This window comes from Gasterosteus aculeatus, chromosome 6 (genome assembly GCF_964276395.1).
Source record: "Gasterosteus aculeatus chromosome 6, fGasAcu3.hap1.1, whole genome shotgun sequence".
Classification (NCBI taxonomy): Eukaryota; Metazoa; Chordata; class Actinopteri; order Perciformes; family Gasterosteidae; genus Gasterosteus; species Gasterosteus aculeatus.
In genome coordinates this window covers 3,092,112-3,111,194 of record NC_135693.1, presented here as the reverse complement: position 1 = coordinate 3,111,194, position 19,083 = coordinate 3,092,112, and the positions used below count along the sequence as shown (strand labels likewise).

The 19,083-nt window shown below is 40.9% G+C and overlaps 1 protein-coding gene across 4 annotated transcripts in view; it reads right to left on the bottom strand.

The window, feature by feature from the left end:
* col13a1 (collagen, type XIII, alpha 1) overlaps nt 1-19,083 on the bottom strand; it is a 125,729-nt gene that overhangs the window by 42,040 nt on the left and 64,606 nt on the right. Inside the window, exons 13-21 of one of the 4 annotated variants that reach the window (XM_040178288.2) lie at nt 18,275-18,346; nt 16,677-16,739; nt 14,233-14,316; nt 12,882-12,923; nt 12,752-12,769; nt 12,446-12,472; nt 12,104-12,148; nt 2,031-2,057; nt 326-361 (exon numbers count right to left, since the gene is read on the bottom strand). In XM_040178288.2, coding sequence (XP_040034222.1) covers nt 326-361; nt 2,031-2,057; nt 12,104-12,148; nt 12,446-12,472; nt 12,752-12,769; nt 12,882-12,923; nt 14,233-14,316; nt 16,677-16,739; nt 18,275-18,346 — 414 coding nt within the window. Of the gene's footprint in view, nt 1-325; nt 362-2,030; nt 2,058-12,103; nt 12,149-12,445; nt 12,473-12,751; nt 12,770-12,881; nt 12,924-14,232; nt 14,317-16,676; nt 16,740-17,259; nt 17,302-18,274; nt 18,347-19,083 lie in introns of all 4 variants that reach the window. The other 3 variants (XM_078104504.1, XM_078104503.1, XM_078104502.1) reach the window with 3 other exon arrangements.

Sequence of the window (19,083 nt, the reverse complement as noted above, 5' to 3'; positions counted from 1 at the left end):
ATTAATTGAATGTTATTTTCATTGAAAAATAGTCCCTTTCTTTGAAAAATAAGGACATTTCTAAGAGACTACAAACTTTTGAAGAGTACTGTATGTGCACTATAAGGATTCTTGCGAGGTAAAACCTCTCAGATAACTCAGCTGAAAACAGAAAACGGGCCAGGGTGAGAAGAGCTGTGATAATGAATCCATCAATGCAGTAGAATTCCATGCTCTCACATGTACTTAAATTCATGATGGATTTTTGGTAACTTTTGAAGTGTTTCACTTAATAACTTTAGTAGCCAATTTGCCACACAAACTTCATGCTTGACTTTTACTTTACCTTCTCTCCCGGAAACCCCCTTTTTCCTTCATGTCCCTACAGATTAGATGAAAATATAAATCTCCGATATCAGCCATGCCCTTTCAACCAGTGAAATCAGAAGACAAGCAAAGGCTCATGGGGAAAGAGAGCAGTCCTTCTTGGCATAGATTGACAAGAGGAGATCTAAATCTTCGGAAAATACATTCGGGTCATCCATGGACAGGAAGGAATTCATCCAGATGAGTAATGAAAGTAAGGCACCTTAATGTTAACCCATCGTAATGAATGTTCAGAACTAAAGTTTACTTAAATCTAGATACATCATGTCTCCATGACCATGCTTTTGTTGTTTGGATTTACCATTCCTCCCAAACAATTTACCAATGGAGGAAGCAACGAAAAGTTTACTCTTTTATAAACATAAAGACTAGAACAGTTAAAGCTAAGTTAAAGCTAAAAATCAATAGGCGGCAGCTACTATTGACCTTACTTAGCATCTCATTATTCATTTTTGATGAAAATTGTAATGCAAAATTTGTATAGCTAATAAGTCTGTTCTTGTGTGTCTCTTGTCCTTTGTCAAGTCATTATGTTGTACTGTATGTGTCCTGGTCAAAATATTAAAAAAAAAATGAAAGATGAAAACAGAGTTATCATTTGCTTTAGAAATGTGACATCTTGAAAAAACACTGTTTTATCTATTTGAGCCAACTCCATTTTACTAATTAAGACGATGTGATGCCTTTGAAGACTACAAAAACTACACACGTGTTCATCAAGGAGGCAGAACTGCACCAGGTAGAACATGTTCAACTAGAAACTCTTCCTGCTGTCCTCGTCCACTTTGCTGTGCTCTCGTGTTCCAAACTACTGTCTTTTTAGGAACGCAGTGGTGGTCCTCTGCAGGGTAGATGTTGAGATAGAAGTAGCATCAGCTAGCAAAATTTTCCAGGCACTATCAGTCCAAAATTGGTCTGTTCGCCACTCATCCCACTTCGGTTTGACACGTGGAGGAATTCCTCCGGTTTGTTTTACTTACCAATGCAGAAAGCTCGCTATCAACTACACTCTCGGTCTCTCTGTTCTAACTGACTGCAGCACGTGGGGTATCAGAGGTCAATGCTCACCGGAAGTACACAAAGTTAACTGCGTTAAAATATTTCATCACATTAATCTCAGCCACAATAATCTCATATTTACACAGTAACTTTGACAGCCCTAGAAGAAAAAAACAAAAAGTGGATCTTCTTGTTGGTTCAAACACAGGTTGTTTTTGATGTCAGTTTACAGGAGGGGATTAGACTCAGGATGTAGCATTTAAAATCTTGGTCCTAAACAGAACATAACAAAGGGGCTTTAGATTGGACTGTACTTGTATAGCGCTTTTCTAGTCTTTTGACCACTCAAAGCGCTTGAACACTACATGACATCATTCACCCATTTACACCCATTCATACACTGATGACAGGAGAACCATACACAGTGACACCTGCACATCAGTAACTAACATTCACACACTGTAGTTGCTGCTACAGGAGCAATGTTGGGTTAAGTGTCTTGCCCAAGGACACATCGACATGCGGGTTAGCAGAGCCTGGGATCGAACCGACAACCCTCTGATTAGAGGACGACCGTGCTCCCCACTCACCCACAGTCGCCTTGTATTGGCATCTGTTCCTACTATTGCAACACTTAAGAATAATGAAAAAGTAAATTACTCTACCTTAAGTCCTTGGTCCCCCTTAACTCCCTGTGAAGCAAAGCAGAGGTTAAAATTGATAAATTCAAAAACTGACAATCAATCCACTAGATGGAGCAAGAGATCCTCTATGTGCGTTGTATGACCGAGTGAGGACTGTGGAAACCTTACAGAATTGATGTGCAATCTGAAGGAGCAGTTGCAATTTGCTGTGGAAAAAGCCAGATAACTACACCTGCGTAGGCCCTGAAAACAGTATCAGATTTCTAAGCCGAGCTCATGGGACAACAAAGTGAGACAGAAGAATGGTTATTAAGGTTTCAATGGTAGTAACCCGCACAGATAGCAGTATGAATACTAGTAGTGTCACGGCAAGGTGGCAGAAGCAGGTCTCAAATGCAGATTTAACTCACAAAATACCTATCAACAAACAAAGAAGCCTAGGGGGAAACCACGGAACAGGTTCTCACCGCCATTCCAGAACACATACAGTACAACATAATGACTCGACAAAGGTCAAGAGACACACATAGCTTAAATAAAAGGAAGGTGCAGGTGATTGGAGACAGGTGGAAACAATAAGGGACATGGCAGGGCAGGGCAGGAAGTGAAGCTAAACCACGGACACCAGAGGCAGGAAACCACTAAATAAAACAGGACACAAAGCCACACAGTGACAATTAGTAATATCAGTTGCAATGTCACTACTACTTGGTATTTTAGTAGTAGCAGTATAAATACTAGTAGTAGTAGTAGTGATAGTAATAGTAGTATCAGTTTTTAGTACTATTAGCAATATTAGTAGTAGTTGATTTATTTATAGCTATATAAATAGTAGTAGTTGTTTTAGTAGAAAGAGTAGTAATGTCAGTCGCAGTGTCACTACTACTAGTAGTATTCTTAGGAGTACTAAGTACTTAGTAGTAGTAGTAGTAGTAAGAGTCATTTTAGTATTAACAGCAGTTGAAATACTAGTAGTAGTAGCAATATCAGCTGTAGTAGAACTACTAATAGTACTAGTAATATTAGTAGTAGTTGTATTTGAAAAAGCAATAAGTATTGCAACAAAACAACTTCATTCTGAGCTTCAATCATTGAGGCTTTTATTTCAAAATGGGTGAAGGGAAGAGCGGGTTAGAAGACAGAATGTTTTGTCCTTCAAACAAAGAAGTTATTAATTGATAGGCTTCGTCACGAACAATTCCCTCATTGGGAATCTATTTTCAAATTATGGGATTGGGTGGGGGGAGGAAGAGAGGAAAATAGTATTAGAGAGGTAGGGAGGGAGAGGCAGAAGGAGAGGGAGAGGGAGAGAGAGAGAGAGAGAGAGAGAGAGAGAGACAGAGAGAGACAGAGAGGAAGAAAGATGGACAGGGAAAGGGGGAGAGAGAGAGGTTTAAAGAATCCTTTATTCCACTATTGCAATGGAACCAGAACACACTCTAAAACAGGGGTATTAAACTACAATGTAAAGAGGTCCAGTTTCTAGAAGCAAAGGTCTGGAAGATCATAAGAGGTATCGAGTTGTATCAACATTTGCATTTAATCAATACACGACAAAGAATTCAGTACGATTCAAAAACTCTTTGACAATATTTATTGTCACGTAACAAAGAAGGGAACATATATGTGTGACTGCAAATATAAATGGTGTTCTCTCAATTAACTTAATAAAAGTAGGGCTGCATTTAAAAAATATAATAGGGAATAAACTGTGAACATTTCTGTATGTTCAAATAAATTTCAATTCCGAAACTAACAGTAAGTAAAAGCTTGAACTTCCCTTTTTGTGCTTCACATTTGGACCCGACAGTCTTAGCAAATTACAAATAATGAATCTAAAAAACATTTTAAAAATTTTAGCAATTGAACAGTTCCATAGAATATATATATATCCACTCCCCCACTTTTGTGGGAGAACTAAGCTCTCGTTCTTCTCACCCGGCCCTCACTCATCTTTTTCTCAAATTTCGCTATCTCCCGTAAAGACGACCAAAGTTGCGCAGGTCGAAAATGCACTGTTCCGTTGAAATCACAACTGTCTTTTTTTAGCTTTTGGTCTGGTTCCGGACAGGACGGCTTCTGGGTTCAGCCCCATCTCTGCCCCTCTGCATAAAATGCTCCCAGCAGTCCATCTGTCCTTTAAAGTCTATACATTGTCCAGATTATGGCTAATCTTTTTTTTTTACAGCATTTTGGACCAAAAATAGAAATAAAAAAGAGACCTCCTCAAGACCATGAAACCATCCCTTCAAAAGTTCAAAGACAGATTAGAGCCGAGGATACTGAACAAACAAGTGTTTTAGGATCTCAGTCTGACAGCAAAAATCACACTTCTCCTCAATGTGTGGATCCAGGTGTGCTCGGTATCTGTTTGTGGCTATAGCACCGTGCACAACCCTCCACTGGAGGTCTGCTGTCCGTTTCTCAACGGGCGGCCTATACAAGCACATACAGCTGCCCTTTGGGGAAGAACCAGGGCCAAAGTAGTCGGTCCACCTCGACTCCTTCAACCCTGCGAGCGCGAGTTCACAACCATCACGCAGATTTAATATATTGTTTTCTTTCCTGCTGCCTGAAACATGTCTAGGCGTTGTGAACGTCAGCAGCTTATTTCCTCCTCCCTGCCAGTCCCCCAGAGCTGGGGAAATGAGGAGAATGGGGGGTTGTATTCACCCTTCATCCCACTGGTCAGACAGAGCCCAGTTTCCTGCAGCTGCTCTCAGGTGTTGTGGCAGTGCAGCGCAAACCTGTTAGTCAGTCTGACAGACGTGTCCTCCAACAGAAACATGCCCGGAAGAACTGCAGAACGGAGCAGCAGAATGGAGCTGTAGAACGGCAGCCTGGCCAAGTCCACTCCCTCAGGCTGTAGGAGAAAGAGCTGCTTATCAGATCCCAACTATCTATCTCTCCTCAGCAGCAGTCGAGCAGTGTCCATCCAGCTGGGGCCACAGAGATAGAGCAGCTTCTGTGCAGTCCGGAGTCTGACAGAGGCGATCCTGGTCTGAATGTCCATGAGACTCTGTCCTTCCTCTGCCACTGGTAGATGGAAAGCTGCTGCACAAACCCAGTGATGGCCAGATCAGAAGTAGTCCACGACGGACCTTTGTATCTCTGCTATGAGGCCTCCTGAGGGCGACCAAGTTGTAAGCAACCAGAACTCTAAATGACAGCTGGGGAAGCAACCATCTCCACCTAGCGAACCAAGCACATACTTTCTCCTCACCTTCCTCCCACTTATTTTTCTGGAGGCTGGAGGACACATGCAGTGACAGACTACCCAGCCGACTTCTCAGCCTGCACAACAGAGGCTCAAAAGGCTGTATAGTTGCCCTGAGATATTACAACCCTGCCTTATGCCCCACTGCAAAGGGATCGGTCGACTTAGCCCAGCTCCCATTTTCACCATACAAACAGTTCCATTATAAAACAAACCCAGCCAAGCCAAAAAACCCTCACCAAGCCCAGACAGAACCCTCTTTCTCTGCAGTGCAGAAAATAGATAGTGGTTCACCCTGTCAAAATACTTCTCTTGATGCAGTGAGACAACACCAACATCAAGCACATTAAGAACAAGGAAAATATAAAATATAACCGTTATCCAGGATACAGTATCTTTGGTCACTTTTTACAATGACTTCCAAGTACTCTCGTGGTCTGTTGGATAAGGCTCTGGAGGCACCTTGAAATCTGTGCAAAGCAGCGCCACTGGTCTGAAGTTGACGGGCCATGTTACCCTTCTTGGGCAGTACAGCCCGCTGGCAGTTAACAGGAAGCAATCCTGTTTCAGAATATTCCACCAACACACAATGTAAGTCAGAACCGACAATTTTTCAGAACGCGGATAGGCCATCAATTCCTGGAGTCCTTCCTAAGCCATCTGGTTCACTGCAGTTGTCAGCTCATTGTCACGGTGTGGTTTTATTTTCTGTCTTATTTTGTAGTTTTCTGCTTCTGGTCTCCCTGGGTAGTATGGCGGCAAATCACTGTCAAAATTCTAGAGCAAATCTCTGTCTCGCGCGAGCAAAAGTCCGTCTCGCGCGAGCAAAAGTCTGTCTCGCGCGAGCAAAAGTCTGTCTCGCGCCAGCAAAAGTCCGTCTCGCGCGAGCAATTTGCTCCCTCGCGAAACGTGAACTTCGTCGCTCGCGAGATTAGTCTCTGCTCGCGTTCAAAGGTGTTTTCTACGAGCTCGCTGTTTTTCTTTTTGACAGTGAGGGGGCGGAGCCAGTCACCATGGTATCTACATCTGATTGGTTACAAACCCCGTCTTTGGATTGGCTGGAGTGATGCATTCACACAACTATAGAAGCCCATTTCCGCACTAAAGAAAGGGGATGGAAAGTCGAAATTATGAGATAAAACGTTGTCAAAAAACAAAGGCCCCCCTTCCATAATCGTAGTGGACCGTAGATGACAACCAGCTACAACCATAATTTACCATAATTTACCTTCATTACCGGCACATTAAGAGCAATGCGTCCAGCTCGCAGACCGTATTTGTAAAATACCGGGGAAAAAAGTCTGAATCAAAAAAAAAATAATTAGGTTGTAGTGAATGTGATATGTGATATACAAGATATGCGCAGGCTCCTCCATAGTTCGGTAAAGTTGGCAAGATATTCGGATTCAGATGTTGTATGTGTACAGACTGTAAAGCCCTCTGAGGCAAATTTGTAATTTGCGATTTTGGGCTATACAAAATAAAATGACTTGACTTGACTTGACTTGTGTCTCTTGTTACTTGTCGCGTCATTGTCTATTGCCCCGGATGTTCCTTGTCGTTTGTCCTGGATGTTTGTTGGTTCCTGCCTGTATTTTTGCCCCGGTTCCTGTGTGCGTTTTTGCCCCTTGGCCTTTGCTTTTGCCTTTTTGACTATTAAAGTCTCTTTTGTTGCTCGAACTCTGCATTTGAGTCCTGCCTCCCCGCATCCCTGACACTCATCCAGCGTCAGATCTCTGTCCAGCGCCAGCCTCTCCGCTGGTTGAGCTGTAGAAGCCCCTACAGGAGCTCCTTTCCGCTGTCTTTGCAGCATTGCTCTTCCCTAAACAGAGCAGCGTAGAAACCCACAGCGTGGGTCCTAATCTACCTTTGGTCAGTGGTTATCCTGCCTCCTGGGAGCTTCAGACAGGTTATCGCTTCCTCTGTGCCGCAATCTTCCCGGATTGAAAAAAAGCCACCCACCATTGTTTCAGGGAATTGGAATGAACCTTTTCAATTCTCTATTGGTGCTAAATAACCCCAAAGCCCTGACAAAAAGAACAGTCCTGCAGGAGTTTATTATTAAAATGCCCTAATTAAAAAGAGTTTTCGCCTGGCGTGGTTATCAAGCCTACACCGACAAGTTGGTGATAGTTGTACCCAAATGGGCTGATGGTGCTATGTTTTATTCTGGGACTGAGACTGTGAGAAATGTATATTCGGTCCAGCCTAGCGGCATTTATTCCGTCGTTGATAATCCTAACAAGATTTTACTGCCTGTCTTGTGGGTGTTTCACCCTCCTTGTATCCAACAGATCCAGTTGTGTTAAGATTTCATGGAGACCCTGAGCTGACTGGGGGTGTGGTTCCTCATGGTTTCTGTTCATGGTGAAATCTAGGGTGCAGTTGAAATCCCCTCCAATGATCAGTTGCTTCTGATTGCAGCTCTGCAGCTTGTTTTGCAGCATAGTAAATAGCCAGACTTTTTCTGGCCTCTGATCAGGTGCATATATATTTACAAAGCATTAGACAGAGCCCTTTTTCTCTGCCCTTACTATAAGCAAACGGCCCTTCACCACCTCGGTGACAGAAATAACTGTTGCATTAGCTGCTGTTCAAAACAACACGGCTACTCCACAACTGAGATTGGTGCCGTGGCTTATGGTGCATGAGCCCTTCCGCCATAAACCCCAGTCTAACTCATCTGATCGAATGGTATGAGTTTCTTATAAAAAGAGGATGTCCAACCTTTTTGATTTGCAGCTTCCACTATTGATGCTCTTTTTTTACTGTGACGTTGAACATGAAACACTAGGAAATAAACTAAAAGGCAACTTTTCTACTGGCAAAGGGAAAGCAGTCTAAACAATTTCACCGGTTTTCCATCAGAAAGAAATGCATGTTGTGTTATTACTTGTGTAAAAAGACCATTACAGTATTATTTGCTACATAAACAATCCCTTCAAGGCCACTATAGAAAATAATGGAAAAGAGAAATAATAACCATGACCCATAAACCCTTCTAGTGTACATAGGAGATGTGAATGCGAAAATTAGACACACTGCTAATCTAACAAATCTCATTCCTATTCTCTCCAGCTCAAAGTCAACCCCAAAGCCTGTGAATAACACCATCAGGATGGCTCTGCTTAATGTTAGGTCTCTTAATAACAAATCGTTTTTAGTCAATGATTTTATTACCACTTCTAAACTTGATTTTATGTTTTTAACTGAAACATGGCTAGAACAAAATAACAGTGCAAGCATTCTGATTGAGGCAGCACCCCCCAACTATAACTTTATTGATTATGTAGATCTGGAAAAAGAGGTGGAGGGGTTGCTGCTATATTTAAAAATATATTTCAGGGGAAACAGATCACTTAGTAATTTTCCATCATTTATCTTTGTGTTGTATTGAAAGGTTCTCCCAGAGCTCTCCTGTTAATTATTTACAGGCCACCTAAATATTCTGCACATTTTTTCGATGATTTTACTGAATTATTGTCTAGCATCTCTACCGACTTTGACTGTCTAGTTATAACTGGTGACTTTAATTTTCATACTGACGATTTGAATGACAAGGGTGCAAAAGAACTTTTGACTATTTTAGACACATTTGAACTGTCTCAACATGTGAAAGAGGCTACTCATTGTAAGGGACACACCCTGGACCTGATTATCACAAAAGGTCTCATTGTTTCGGATGTTTTTGTGACTGATCCCTCATTGTCTGACCACTTCTGTGTTTTCTTTAATATTTCTTTCATTCCTGACACACAATCAAAATCAAATACTGTCAAAAAACGGTACATCAATGAACATACTAATGTACTCTTTAAAAATGTCATCTCCTCGTTACCACCTCTAATCCCATGTCATGCTGATAATCTTGTAAACAACTTTCATTCCAAAATTTTGATGTTATAGATGACATTGCACCTGTTACGGTTAAAACCAGTTCTAGTAAGCAAAAGGCACCCTGGAGAAAAGCTGCCCAGAGAAGAGAGTGCAGGAAGGCTGAACAAATCTGGCGGAATACAAAACTTCATATTCACCATGACATCTATAAAGAGCGCCTCCGGGCCTACAATTTAGACTTAAAAAGTGCTAGGGAAACATTCTTCTCCAACATCATTAACAACAACACTAATAAGGCAAAAACCCTATTTGAAACTGTTGACAGACTGACCAACCCCCCAACACAAATACCACCTGAACTCCATTCCACACAGAAATACAATGAGTTTGCGTTCTTTTATACTGATAAAATTGAAGGCATCAGACCATTAATATCTCCAACAAAAATGTTGGATCACCACCCTATTTAGGCAAAAGTAACACAGCAATGATGACAAGCTTTAATGCCATAGACTCTCAAACCCTAGTGGACACGGTGACAAATTTAAAACCATCCACCTGCTGTTTTGATGCTCTACCTACCAACTTCTTTAAGAACAGGGGTCTCAAACTCAAATCAGCTGCGGGCCAGATGCAGCCCACTTCAACCGAACGCGGGCCAGACTAGCGTCCCAACGGCATGGTCGACAATAACACAACTTAACACTCACTTTCAAAAGCAGTCATTGAACCCCACCCTGGGGGATCGGTCCGAATGAGACTACAACACTAGTCCTCCTTTAACTCAGCGGGGGAGACCTAAGGTCATGTGACCGTGGAATTCCTTTATAGCCAAACGTGAAGTTACGTGAATCGAAGCTGCGTAGTAATGGACGGAGACGCTCGTCGGTGACGTCAGATGCTTCATGTGTTGTTAGTGTGAGTCGTAAAGGAAAACTTTATTAAACGAGCGATGCTAACGGTTAGTCACATGATCACCTGCGCGAAAGAGGGCAGGAAACTGAATTTCACCCTCCTGCTCTCTGCACCTCGGCCGACACACACGACCCGCCCCCCATGTCAGTCACATGCATGCCACGTTCACTGGACAAGCACACAGTAGGAAACCAGAACATCATAACATGTCCCACACAGCAGCTGACAGTGGGGTTACAGTATAAAACTTGCGGGCCGCACTAACATTACACTTTCATATTAAGGATGGGGCCACAAAATATCGTCCCGAGGGCCGCAATTGGCCCGCGGGCCGCGAGTTTGAGACCCCTGTTTAAGAATGTTTTTGACTGCCTAGCAACAGACGTATTGCAAATAGTTAATAACTCTATTCAGACAGGCCATTTCCCAAAAGCTTTCAAAACTGCAGTTATTAAACCTCTCCTAAAAAAGCGGCGCCTAGATGCCTCTATTATCAACAACTACAGACCAATTTCAAATCTACCTTTCATAAGTAAAATAATTGAGAAAGTTGTCCTACAACAACTTAATCACTTCCTGGCTTCAACTGGCTGCCACGACAATTTCTAGTCAGGATTTTGACCTCTTCATAGCACCGAGACGGAACTTAAAGTTGTAAACGACATCCGTCTTAACACAGACTCTGGCAAAACTTCAATATTAATGCTATTAGACCTCAGTGCTGCATTTGATACTGTCGACCACTCAATACTTTTGGACAGGTTGGCAAACTGGGTGGGGCTCTCAGGCACAGTCTTAAGCTGGTTCAGGTCATATCTACAAGACAGGAACTATTTTGTTTCCATTGGTGACTTCGTATCAGAAACAACCGACGTAACGTGTGGAGTTCCCCAAGGTTCGATCTTAGGGCCGACTTTATTCAACATCTACATGCTCCCACTAGGACAAATCATGCAAAAAAATAAAATTGACCACCATTGCTACGCTGATGACACCCAAATCTATGTAGCGCTATCACCCCATAGATCTCCTGTGCCAGTGCATTGAGCAAATCAAAGACTGGATGTGTCAAAATTTCCTACAACTAAATGACAAAGACAAAACTGAGATCATTGTATTTGGTGCTAAAAAAGAAAGGTTTAAAGTAACCCAACACTCTCTGTCCCTGAAAACATCAAATAAAGCCAGAAATCTGGGGGTTATTATGGATTCAGATTTACACTTGGAGAGTCACATCAAATCAGTAACAAAATCGGCCTACTACCACCTCAAAAATGTAGCACGACTTAGAGGGCTCATGTCAGCTCAAGACTTAGAAACACTTGTACATGCCTTTATAACTAGTAGGCTAGACTATTGTAATGGTCTCCTTGCAGGTCTCCCAAAAAAAACTGTCAGGCAGCTCCAGCTTGTTCAGAAGGCTGCTGCTAGAGTTTTAACAAAGACCAAAAAATGTGAGCACATTACACCAATTCTTAAATCCTTACATTGGCTTCCAGTATGTCAGAGAATTAATTTCAAAATCCTACTGCTCACATATAAATCACTACATGGTTTAGGGCCAAAGTATATCACTGATATGCTTCCACTACATAAGCCTTCAAGATCACTAAGATCTTCTGACATCAATCTGTTAGTGATTCCCAGAGTAAATACAAATCATGGGAACGCATCATTTAGTTACTACGCAACAAACAGCTGGAATAAACTTCCTGAAGATTTAAGACTTGCCCCAACTCTGACCACGTTTAAAACAAGACTGAAAACTTTTATGTTCAGCTTCGCCTTCTGCTAAATTTTACCTACATTGCACTTTTAACCTCTGCCTTTAATTAAACAATTTAAATAAGATTTTAATTTATAATTTTATTTGCTGTTTTTAATTGTCTTTTAATTCCTGCATTTTATTTCACTTTATTGTATGAAATGTTATGATGTGAAGCACTTTGAGTCTGCCTTGTGTATGAAAAGCGCTATACAAATAAAATTGCCTTGCCTTAAATGTAAGGGTAGATCTAACAAAAACCTGAGCTTTGCTTGAAGTTTAATATCAAACATTTGATACTGAATTTGGTGCGAAAAACTAAATATAACAGTTGAAATGTTAGGAAAACCGGCGGAATACCTTTGGGCCCTGAGGACCTAGTGGGCCAACATCACCTTGATCCCCCTATGTAGGGACAGGAGGGCAAATATAATATAACGTTAAACGGATTCACTGAAAGTTGTCAGCAAGCACTGCATTTATCGTTGCAGAGATACGTGAAACAGTCCACAGTAACAGAGGGGAATAGACGGTTACGTCTTGTCTTTTGTGGAAAACACATCTTATACTCACTGGAAGATGCTCACGGATTAAGTATTGACAGATTGTGTACTGAAATTATCATTTCCTAGCCAAAACAAGCACATCCTGGATTCCACTTTCCAAATTATTTTTTCTAAAGAGAAACACGAAATAGCTCACCTTTTGTCCCGGCACACCTTGCTCCCCCTATAGAAATAAAACAGTGCATGCATTAAAAGAAAATATCCAGGCCTGGAAATCCCAAAAAAGAGTAGGGACGTGTACAGCTTCTGTTGTGTAGGTGGGGGTGGTCTGCAGGGATGCAAACATTTTCACTTAATCCCTGTATCATGGATTTATTTGGGCCTCATAGTACTTGGAACTGCATTGTGTTTATAACTAAAAGTAATTAACAGAGGTTAAAGTGATACCAATGAAGTTGTCTAGAGTTTTTATTTTGGTGATGAAGAGGAAGAAAATGTTTACCTTCAGTCCCGGTAGAAGCTGCAGAAACAATGTAGAAATCACAAGAAAGTTAATGTCACACCATCAAACTTTAACTAATGAGAAGATCCTGGAACAATAAAGGTGGAGGACATAATGAACCAAAGCTTACCCGTGGGTCTTTTCCTGGTTTGCCTGGTTCACCAGGCTTACCCTGTATGAAAAAAGCACAAACCCTTTACACAGAATCTACGAGACAATCAACCATACCAGTTTAATGCTGTTATTTGAATTTGCAAATAAGCTTGTCCAGCACAGTCTCACATGTGCAGAGTAGGTGTCTTGGAACAACTTGTGTTTTACTACGCTAGAAAATTTAAGCCTAAGCAACAAAACCACTACAACACTTTCAGTGTTTGACTTATGTCTCATGGTTGAAAGTACTTTTTTAATTTGACCTATCGTGAAGAAACAAAATTGTAAAAGTAAAAACTGCAAATCCGGGACGGGTGGGGTTTGTGTGGGTATGGGGATTTTGGTCGTGGTCTCAGCAAGTCCTGGGGGTTATCGGTTTTTATGACCTATAGACATGGGCGCTACGCAGATTAAAAAATCCTAAATACTGTGTTCATGTCACATAGGATGGATGATAAAATTGGTAAAGGCACATTGACATTATACAATTCATGTTTTTGCGAGGTTTAGAGATACTGTTCAGCCTGGTCTCAATCCCAACTGTGTTTGGTAGCTCCTATCATCAGTGTACAAAGGTGTTTTCTCTCCTTACAGGATTCCATTGATCATGACAGTCTACTACGTAATACTACTGTAATGTAAGTCGCTTTGGATAAAAGCGTTAGCTAAATGACCTGTAATGTAATGTAATGTCAAATGTAATGTACTACGTCCAGTACAGCTGTTATTATTGGTAGTTATTTTAAAACATTATGAGGCTTACTACTCTCATATTTGAATCATCTCTGTCATATGCACTGACCGAATGCAATGGATGTTATGTATACAGAATGAACAACTTAGAGATTTATTCTGTACACATGACATCCATTGCATTCTGTCCATCCTGATAGAGGGATCCTCCTCTGTCTCTGTCGTTCTTTCACAGGTTTCCTCCTTTTTTCTTTAAGGGTTTATTCTTCGTAGGGGGAGTTTGTGCTGATGTGAGGGTTTCGAAACAGAGGATGGTGCATGTAAACAGACTATAAAGCCGTCAGACTTTGGGCTATACAAAATAAATTTAATTGAATGGTTCAATGAGGAAATGTTGTGTTGGATTTCTTTGAGCAGTATCAAGACTAGAACAACTGCATATACCGTAAGTACAGTACATTTACCACTCACCATCGAGGTTCAAAGCTTCTGCCAAAGAAGCATGCATTAAAAGTATGGATAACATCAGTTTGCATAGCTTTGGGGGTCTCTGTTCAATAATTGTGTAAGTTGGCTATTTAACTATTGCAAAGAGCGAAATTGGAAATTCTGTTTGGAATCAGACTTGGACTCACCACTGGGCCACTAGCTCCATTAATGCCCGGGGTCCCTGGGAGTCCTGGCGGTCCTGGAGGTCCCGGGGGTCCCTGCTCACCCTGCTAGGAGACCTGGAGTTACAATCTGTCATCCAAGAGCATGCCTCACTATACTGGCCATTACCACAAAACAACAACACAAAACACCACAAATAATTACAGACGGGGGTTTCTGATAGGAAGGTTAGCTGGGGAGCAAAGCAAGCTTTTATACTGTAATGCTTGAGCATGACGATTCATTCTTCACCTTTGTAATGAGAATGTTGGATGAAATATTTTTTCGGGGCTTCTTCGATGGTCTTTACTGAAAAGAGCATCAGGTGTCGGGACGTAATCAGCTTAATCAGAGATTAATACTTTAATCTCAGCTCAGGGCAGAAATTTGTTTTACTGACTCCTTGTCAATGACTTTGACCTCCCTGGATGATGATACTGATCTGACAGACCCTTACCAAGCATGCACTCAGGGAAATGGAAAAGCACCTTTTCTAACTCCCAACTTGTCTGTTACTAATGCTTGGTCATTGGCATTTATACTATGACAAATCATATTTTTATTGGGTCTAGCATCATTTTGGACATGGCAGGGATCACCTGTCAAGTTTCCACACCTTACATGTAATGTGTCTCTTCAAAAGAAACTTTTGTCTTAAAGGAATTTCAAGCAACAAAACCCTTTGGTTTGGTTTTTGCATGAGACACAAAAACAAGTAGTGTTTGTTACTTAAAGTTCTATATTTGCTGTATTATATATTTTCTGTAAAATAAGTTGTTTCAACATTGAAATGGAGCAGCGTCTTCTGTGTGAAAGTCCTGTTTTGTAGTTGTCACTGAACCTTCCCTCTCAATGGCCATTAATCAACTTTCTCACTCTTTCTAGTCTTTATTAGTTGCTCTGAGCTTCTCGTTATGAGTAGTTGAAGGCTGACTATATCTCAAACTGACATAGAAATATCAAGGATGACATCCACATAAGAGGCCAGAATGTGAAGAGAGGCGGGCGTTATTATTGAACATATCACGTTACCGAAGGGTGCTACTTGAGCAGGCTTCATTATGTAACAAAGTTTTTGGAGTTTAAAAGTTCCAAAAGGAGTAAGTACAGGGTGTTCTCTTTTTGGAAACGGCTTTTGATTAGAGAGCATGCAATTGAAAATGTGTGACACTGAAGCCAAATGTACTCCGGCGTTTATAGGCTTAGCTTGAAAATCCAATTGGTAACCTTTTAATGAATGGACGTCATCTTGAGATTGATCCTTTCTGCGGCTTCTTTGAACAACACTGATAATCTGTGTTTATTCACTGGACAGTGACAACCCTGGGAATTGGCTTAACCAAACCAAAGCCAAGCTGAAAGCGAATCAAATAAATGTTCTCAGGTGTTACACACACACTTTAATTGGAATGCTGCAGCCAATGTGCTGCTCTGCACGATTTTCCACAATAAAGGAATATTCTAAATGGAAAACAACTGCTATGATTATATTTTTATTTAAATGGAAACCCTGTTCTGTTGGCTGGTGAATACTGATTGGCTAAGATATGATTTATCATTGGAGGGGAGGCAACATTAACCGTGTTTAGGTTTTTAGACCATCTTGGTCTTTAAAATAAACCACCGGGCAGCAATTTTTTAACAGTACCCAAGACCTTCAGCGTAATTTATTTGCCATAACCACAATCTTGCCCTAAGTTTCCATGCATAGTTATTGTAGAAAAATATGCACTCGGATTAAGGGAAATCATCAATATCAATGTTCTTTACCACTAATATGGCTACATTTATCCCTGCTAGACATAATGCTGCATAAATTATTATCAGTATTATTTCATTAAACCAAGCAAACTATTCACAGTTTTTGTACATTTTTGTATTTCTTATTACATGTTTTATTAATTTATTTTAAAGGTACTGTAAATGCCAACCAGTTGCATTTTGGTAGATATAACATTTTTTTGCTAATGAAGGACTATTTTAGGGAAAACTAAGTAACTTTAAGGTTAGGGAAAGATAGTGGTGAGGGCTAAATCAACATTAAATGTTGTCTTTTATTTTATAGGTGAACACTACTTGTTTAATCTATTTTGCATGTACTCATATTTGTTGCCATTCGCTACCTCTACTTAATATCCCAATACATAGTTTCAACTACCATCATTTTTATCTAAGGTGAAGAAAAAATTAATGAAAAAAATGAAAATTTGCAGTTTGCCTGAAACTACAGCAGTGCATAATTTTTGCTTCATATACTCAACGCATCATTGAAAGAAGGGGCTTTGAATATTTAGAAGCGGTAGCAGCCAAAAGTTGGTTAATTACAGCATAACAGCGAAGGAGGGTTGGGAAAAGTTTTGGCGACGGATGATGCGGTCGGCATCCACAGGGTGAGCATGAGGAGGTAGGGGGGCAGAGAGAATTGTACCTTGAGGCGTTTTAGGATTAGAGGGCTTATTGAGGGCATGTTGCGTACGGTGATGGGCAACATCTGCCGAGGGAGTCACAAAGCACAGGTGGCCAGCGGTGCAAAAAGGTCACAGGGCAAAGGTCACCAGGAGCCAGAGAAAAGAAACAGGGTAGAACCAGGAGGAAAGATGAGGGAGGCATATGGAAGAAAAAAAGAAATAGAATATCAGAGTAAAATGCAAGGAAATCGGGGGAAAGGAAACAGGATGAAATGAGAGAAAAAGGGAAACAAGGCTGTAGAAAGGAAAGACAACAAAGGCACCAGCACAGCAAACTATGGGCTTGGAGTGAAAAAGGGGATGGTTGACGTACTGTGATGGTTCTTGGTTTCAATAGAAAACAAGTTTACTGTGTTCAAAATCTAAAATCCCTGACAGTCTGTTGGTTACAAATTGTGAAGCATCCCCCGTTCAGAGTCTATATGCATCAATGTCCCCATTAACATTGAGCCAGGCCCCTAGATTGCAGCGGAGCAGAGTTGGGCGCCAGCCTTGCCACAAAGAGAGCAGAGCAGTACAGTTACATTGCACATCCAGACTTACTGTGGCCATTTGTCCAACACAAGGCTGTACAATACGCCGCTTCTGTTGAGATGACCAGCAGGATCAGATACAGTTCAGGACAGGACGGTTAACGTACGTTTTACATTTCCCCACTGACCTGAGGTAGAACCAGCTGCAAGCTACTTGCCTACTCTTTACATAGCGTACATATTTCCACATTTTTCATAATGGAGCAGCTTTTAAAGCAAAGCTACCCCAAATCTGAAACCCCAAAATAAGCATTCCCTACTCTTTACTAGTTTACATATTTACATATAGGTAACATATTTCTACAGGTAATTCAGTCTTGAAACATACTTATTTTCCAGTTAACAGTAAAAAAAAGCAATAGTACTATTTCTATGGAAATATATACAGAATATTATGAGTAGATATAAGTAGGGGTATGAATGTAATAAGTAGGCAAGTGCGCTGCTTTGACCCACACCATTTCCAGCTATCCACCACTAATGGTTTGAATCTGTAGAAGTCCCGAGCTGCCAATACTAACTAATTAAATATCATATTATACTGTCAAATGGTCTTAGATGTCTATGTAAAAAGTGGAAATACAAATTGTATGGATTTTTGTATTGTATATTTTTGTGTTAATTGTGACCTCAAAAGCATCGCCATAACTGTTGACTAATTTGCAAAAGGCAAATCATTTGCTAAACTTTATAACTTGTATATTGGCCCACTGTTCTTCAGCAGTATGCACATGCAAACTTAATTATTGTAACAATTTAAACAGATGCTAATGGGATATTATGCATGCATTAATTAATCTCATTCAGCGTTTGAATGGATATCTTTTTTTTAAAGGTGACTTGAAGTGAAGTTGTTGAACCCAACCAGTAGTGACTTTGTCATCGGATGTATCTTTTTCTATCTTTTGGGTGGATAGCAGAGGGCGGAGGGGTGCCTTGGCTCACTACAGCGACGGCTCTCTTTGTGGCTCGACTTGGTGACATCCTGCTTTGAAATATCTATCTGGGTGTTGGCACCCACAAACCTTCAACATCAGAGCCTGACTGGAGCGCAAGGCAGCCAGGGTTTTCAGAGGGAGATCCTGCACAAAGAGACCCTACACACCAGGGAAGTGGTCATTTCAGTCAGACCGGGTAATGGTGGCTTGTCTCGTGAAGCCTCAATTCTAGATGATTTCAGTTTAACCTTTGTACGGTGTTGGTCTCTGGGACCTGTTTTTGTTTTTTATCAAAACAAAAGTTACGATTCATTAATTTTTACAGACTTATTGGCCGTGGCTCATTTTCTGCAAAGAACATACATCTGTAATCCGTGTAATTTTTGGCTTTACAAAATAAATGCAAATTGAAGTGTGGAAATTGTACATCCTGTGTACCTTCAGTCTTAAAAGTCTACACTGGGAAACCTGATGGAGGACACCCTGAAAAAAGTCATGGGATGAGCGCTGTCTTGGACATTGCTCAGAGACTAAGTGGACACAAAATTACGTGCAACAATTTCTTACAAGCTGGGACAGGTCTGACAAAAGGTGGGAACGGTGAGGAAAAACAATGAGAATAAAACCCTCAAAGTACATCATGTCCAACAGACTAGACCACCGGCTGAGTAACAACAAAATGAACACCATACAAGGGCTAAAAGAAGAGTCCTGCTCTCATAGAGTTGGCTGTTCAGATAGATACAGATATTAACCATGTACCGTCCTTGTGTAAGTACATAGCTGGATCTGTGGTTAACCATAAATACTTATTTTAATTACATCTACACAGGTATATTATGGCTTATCTGATGACTAAACATAATTACCCCCAAAACCACACCATCGTTATTTAC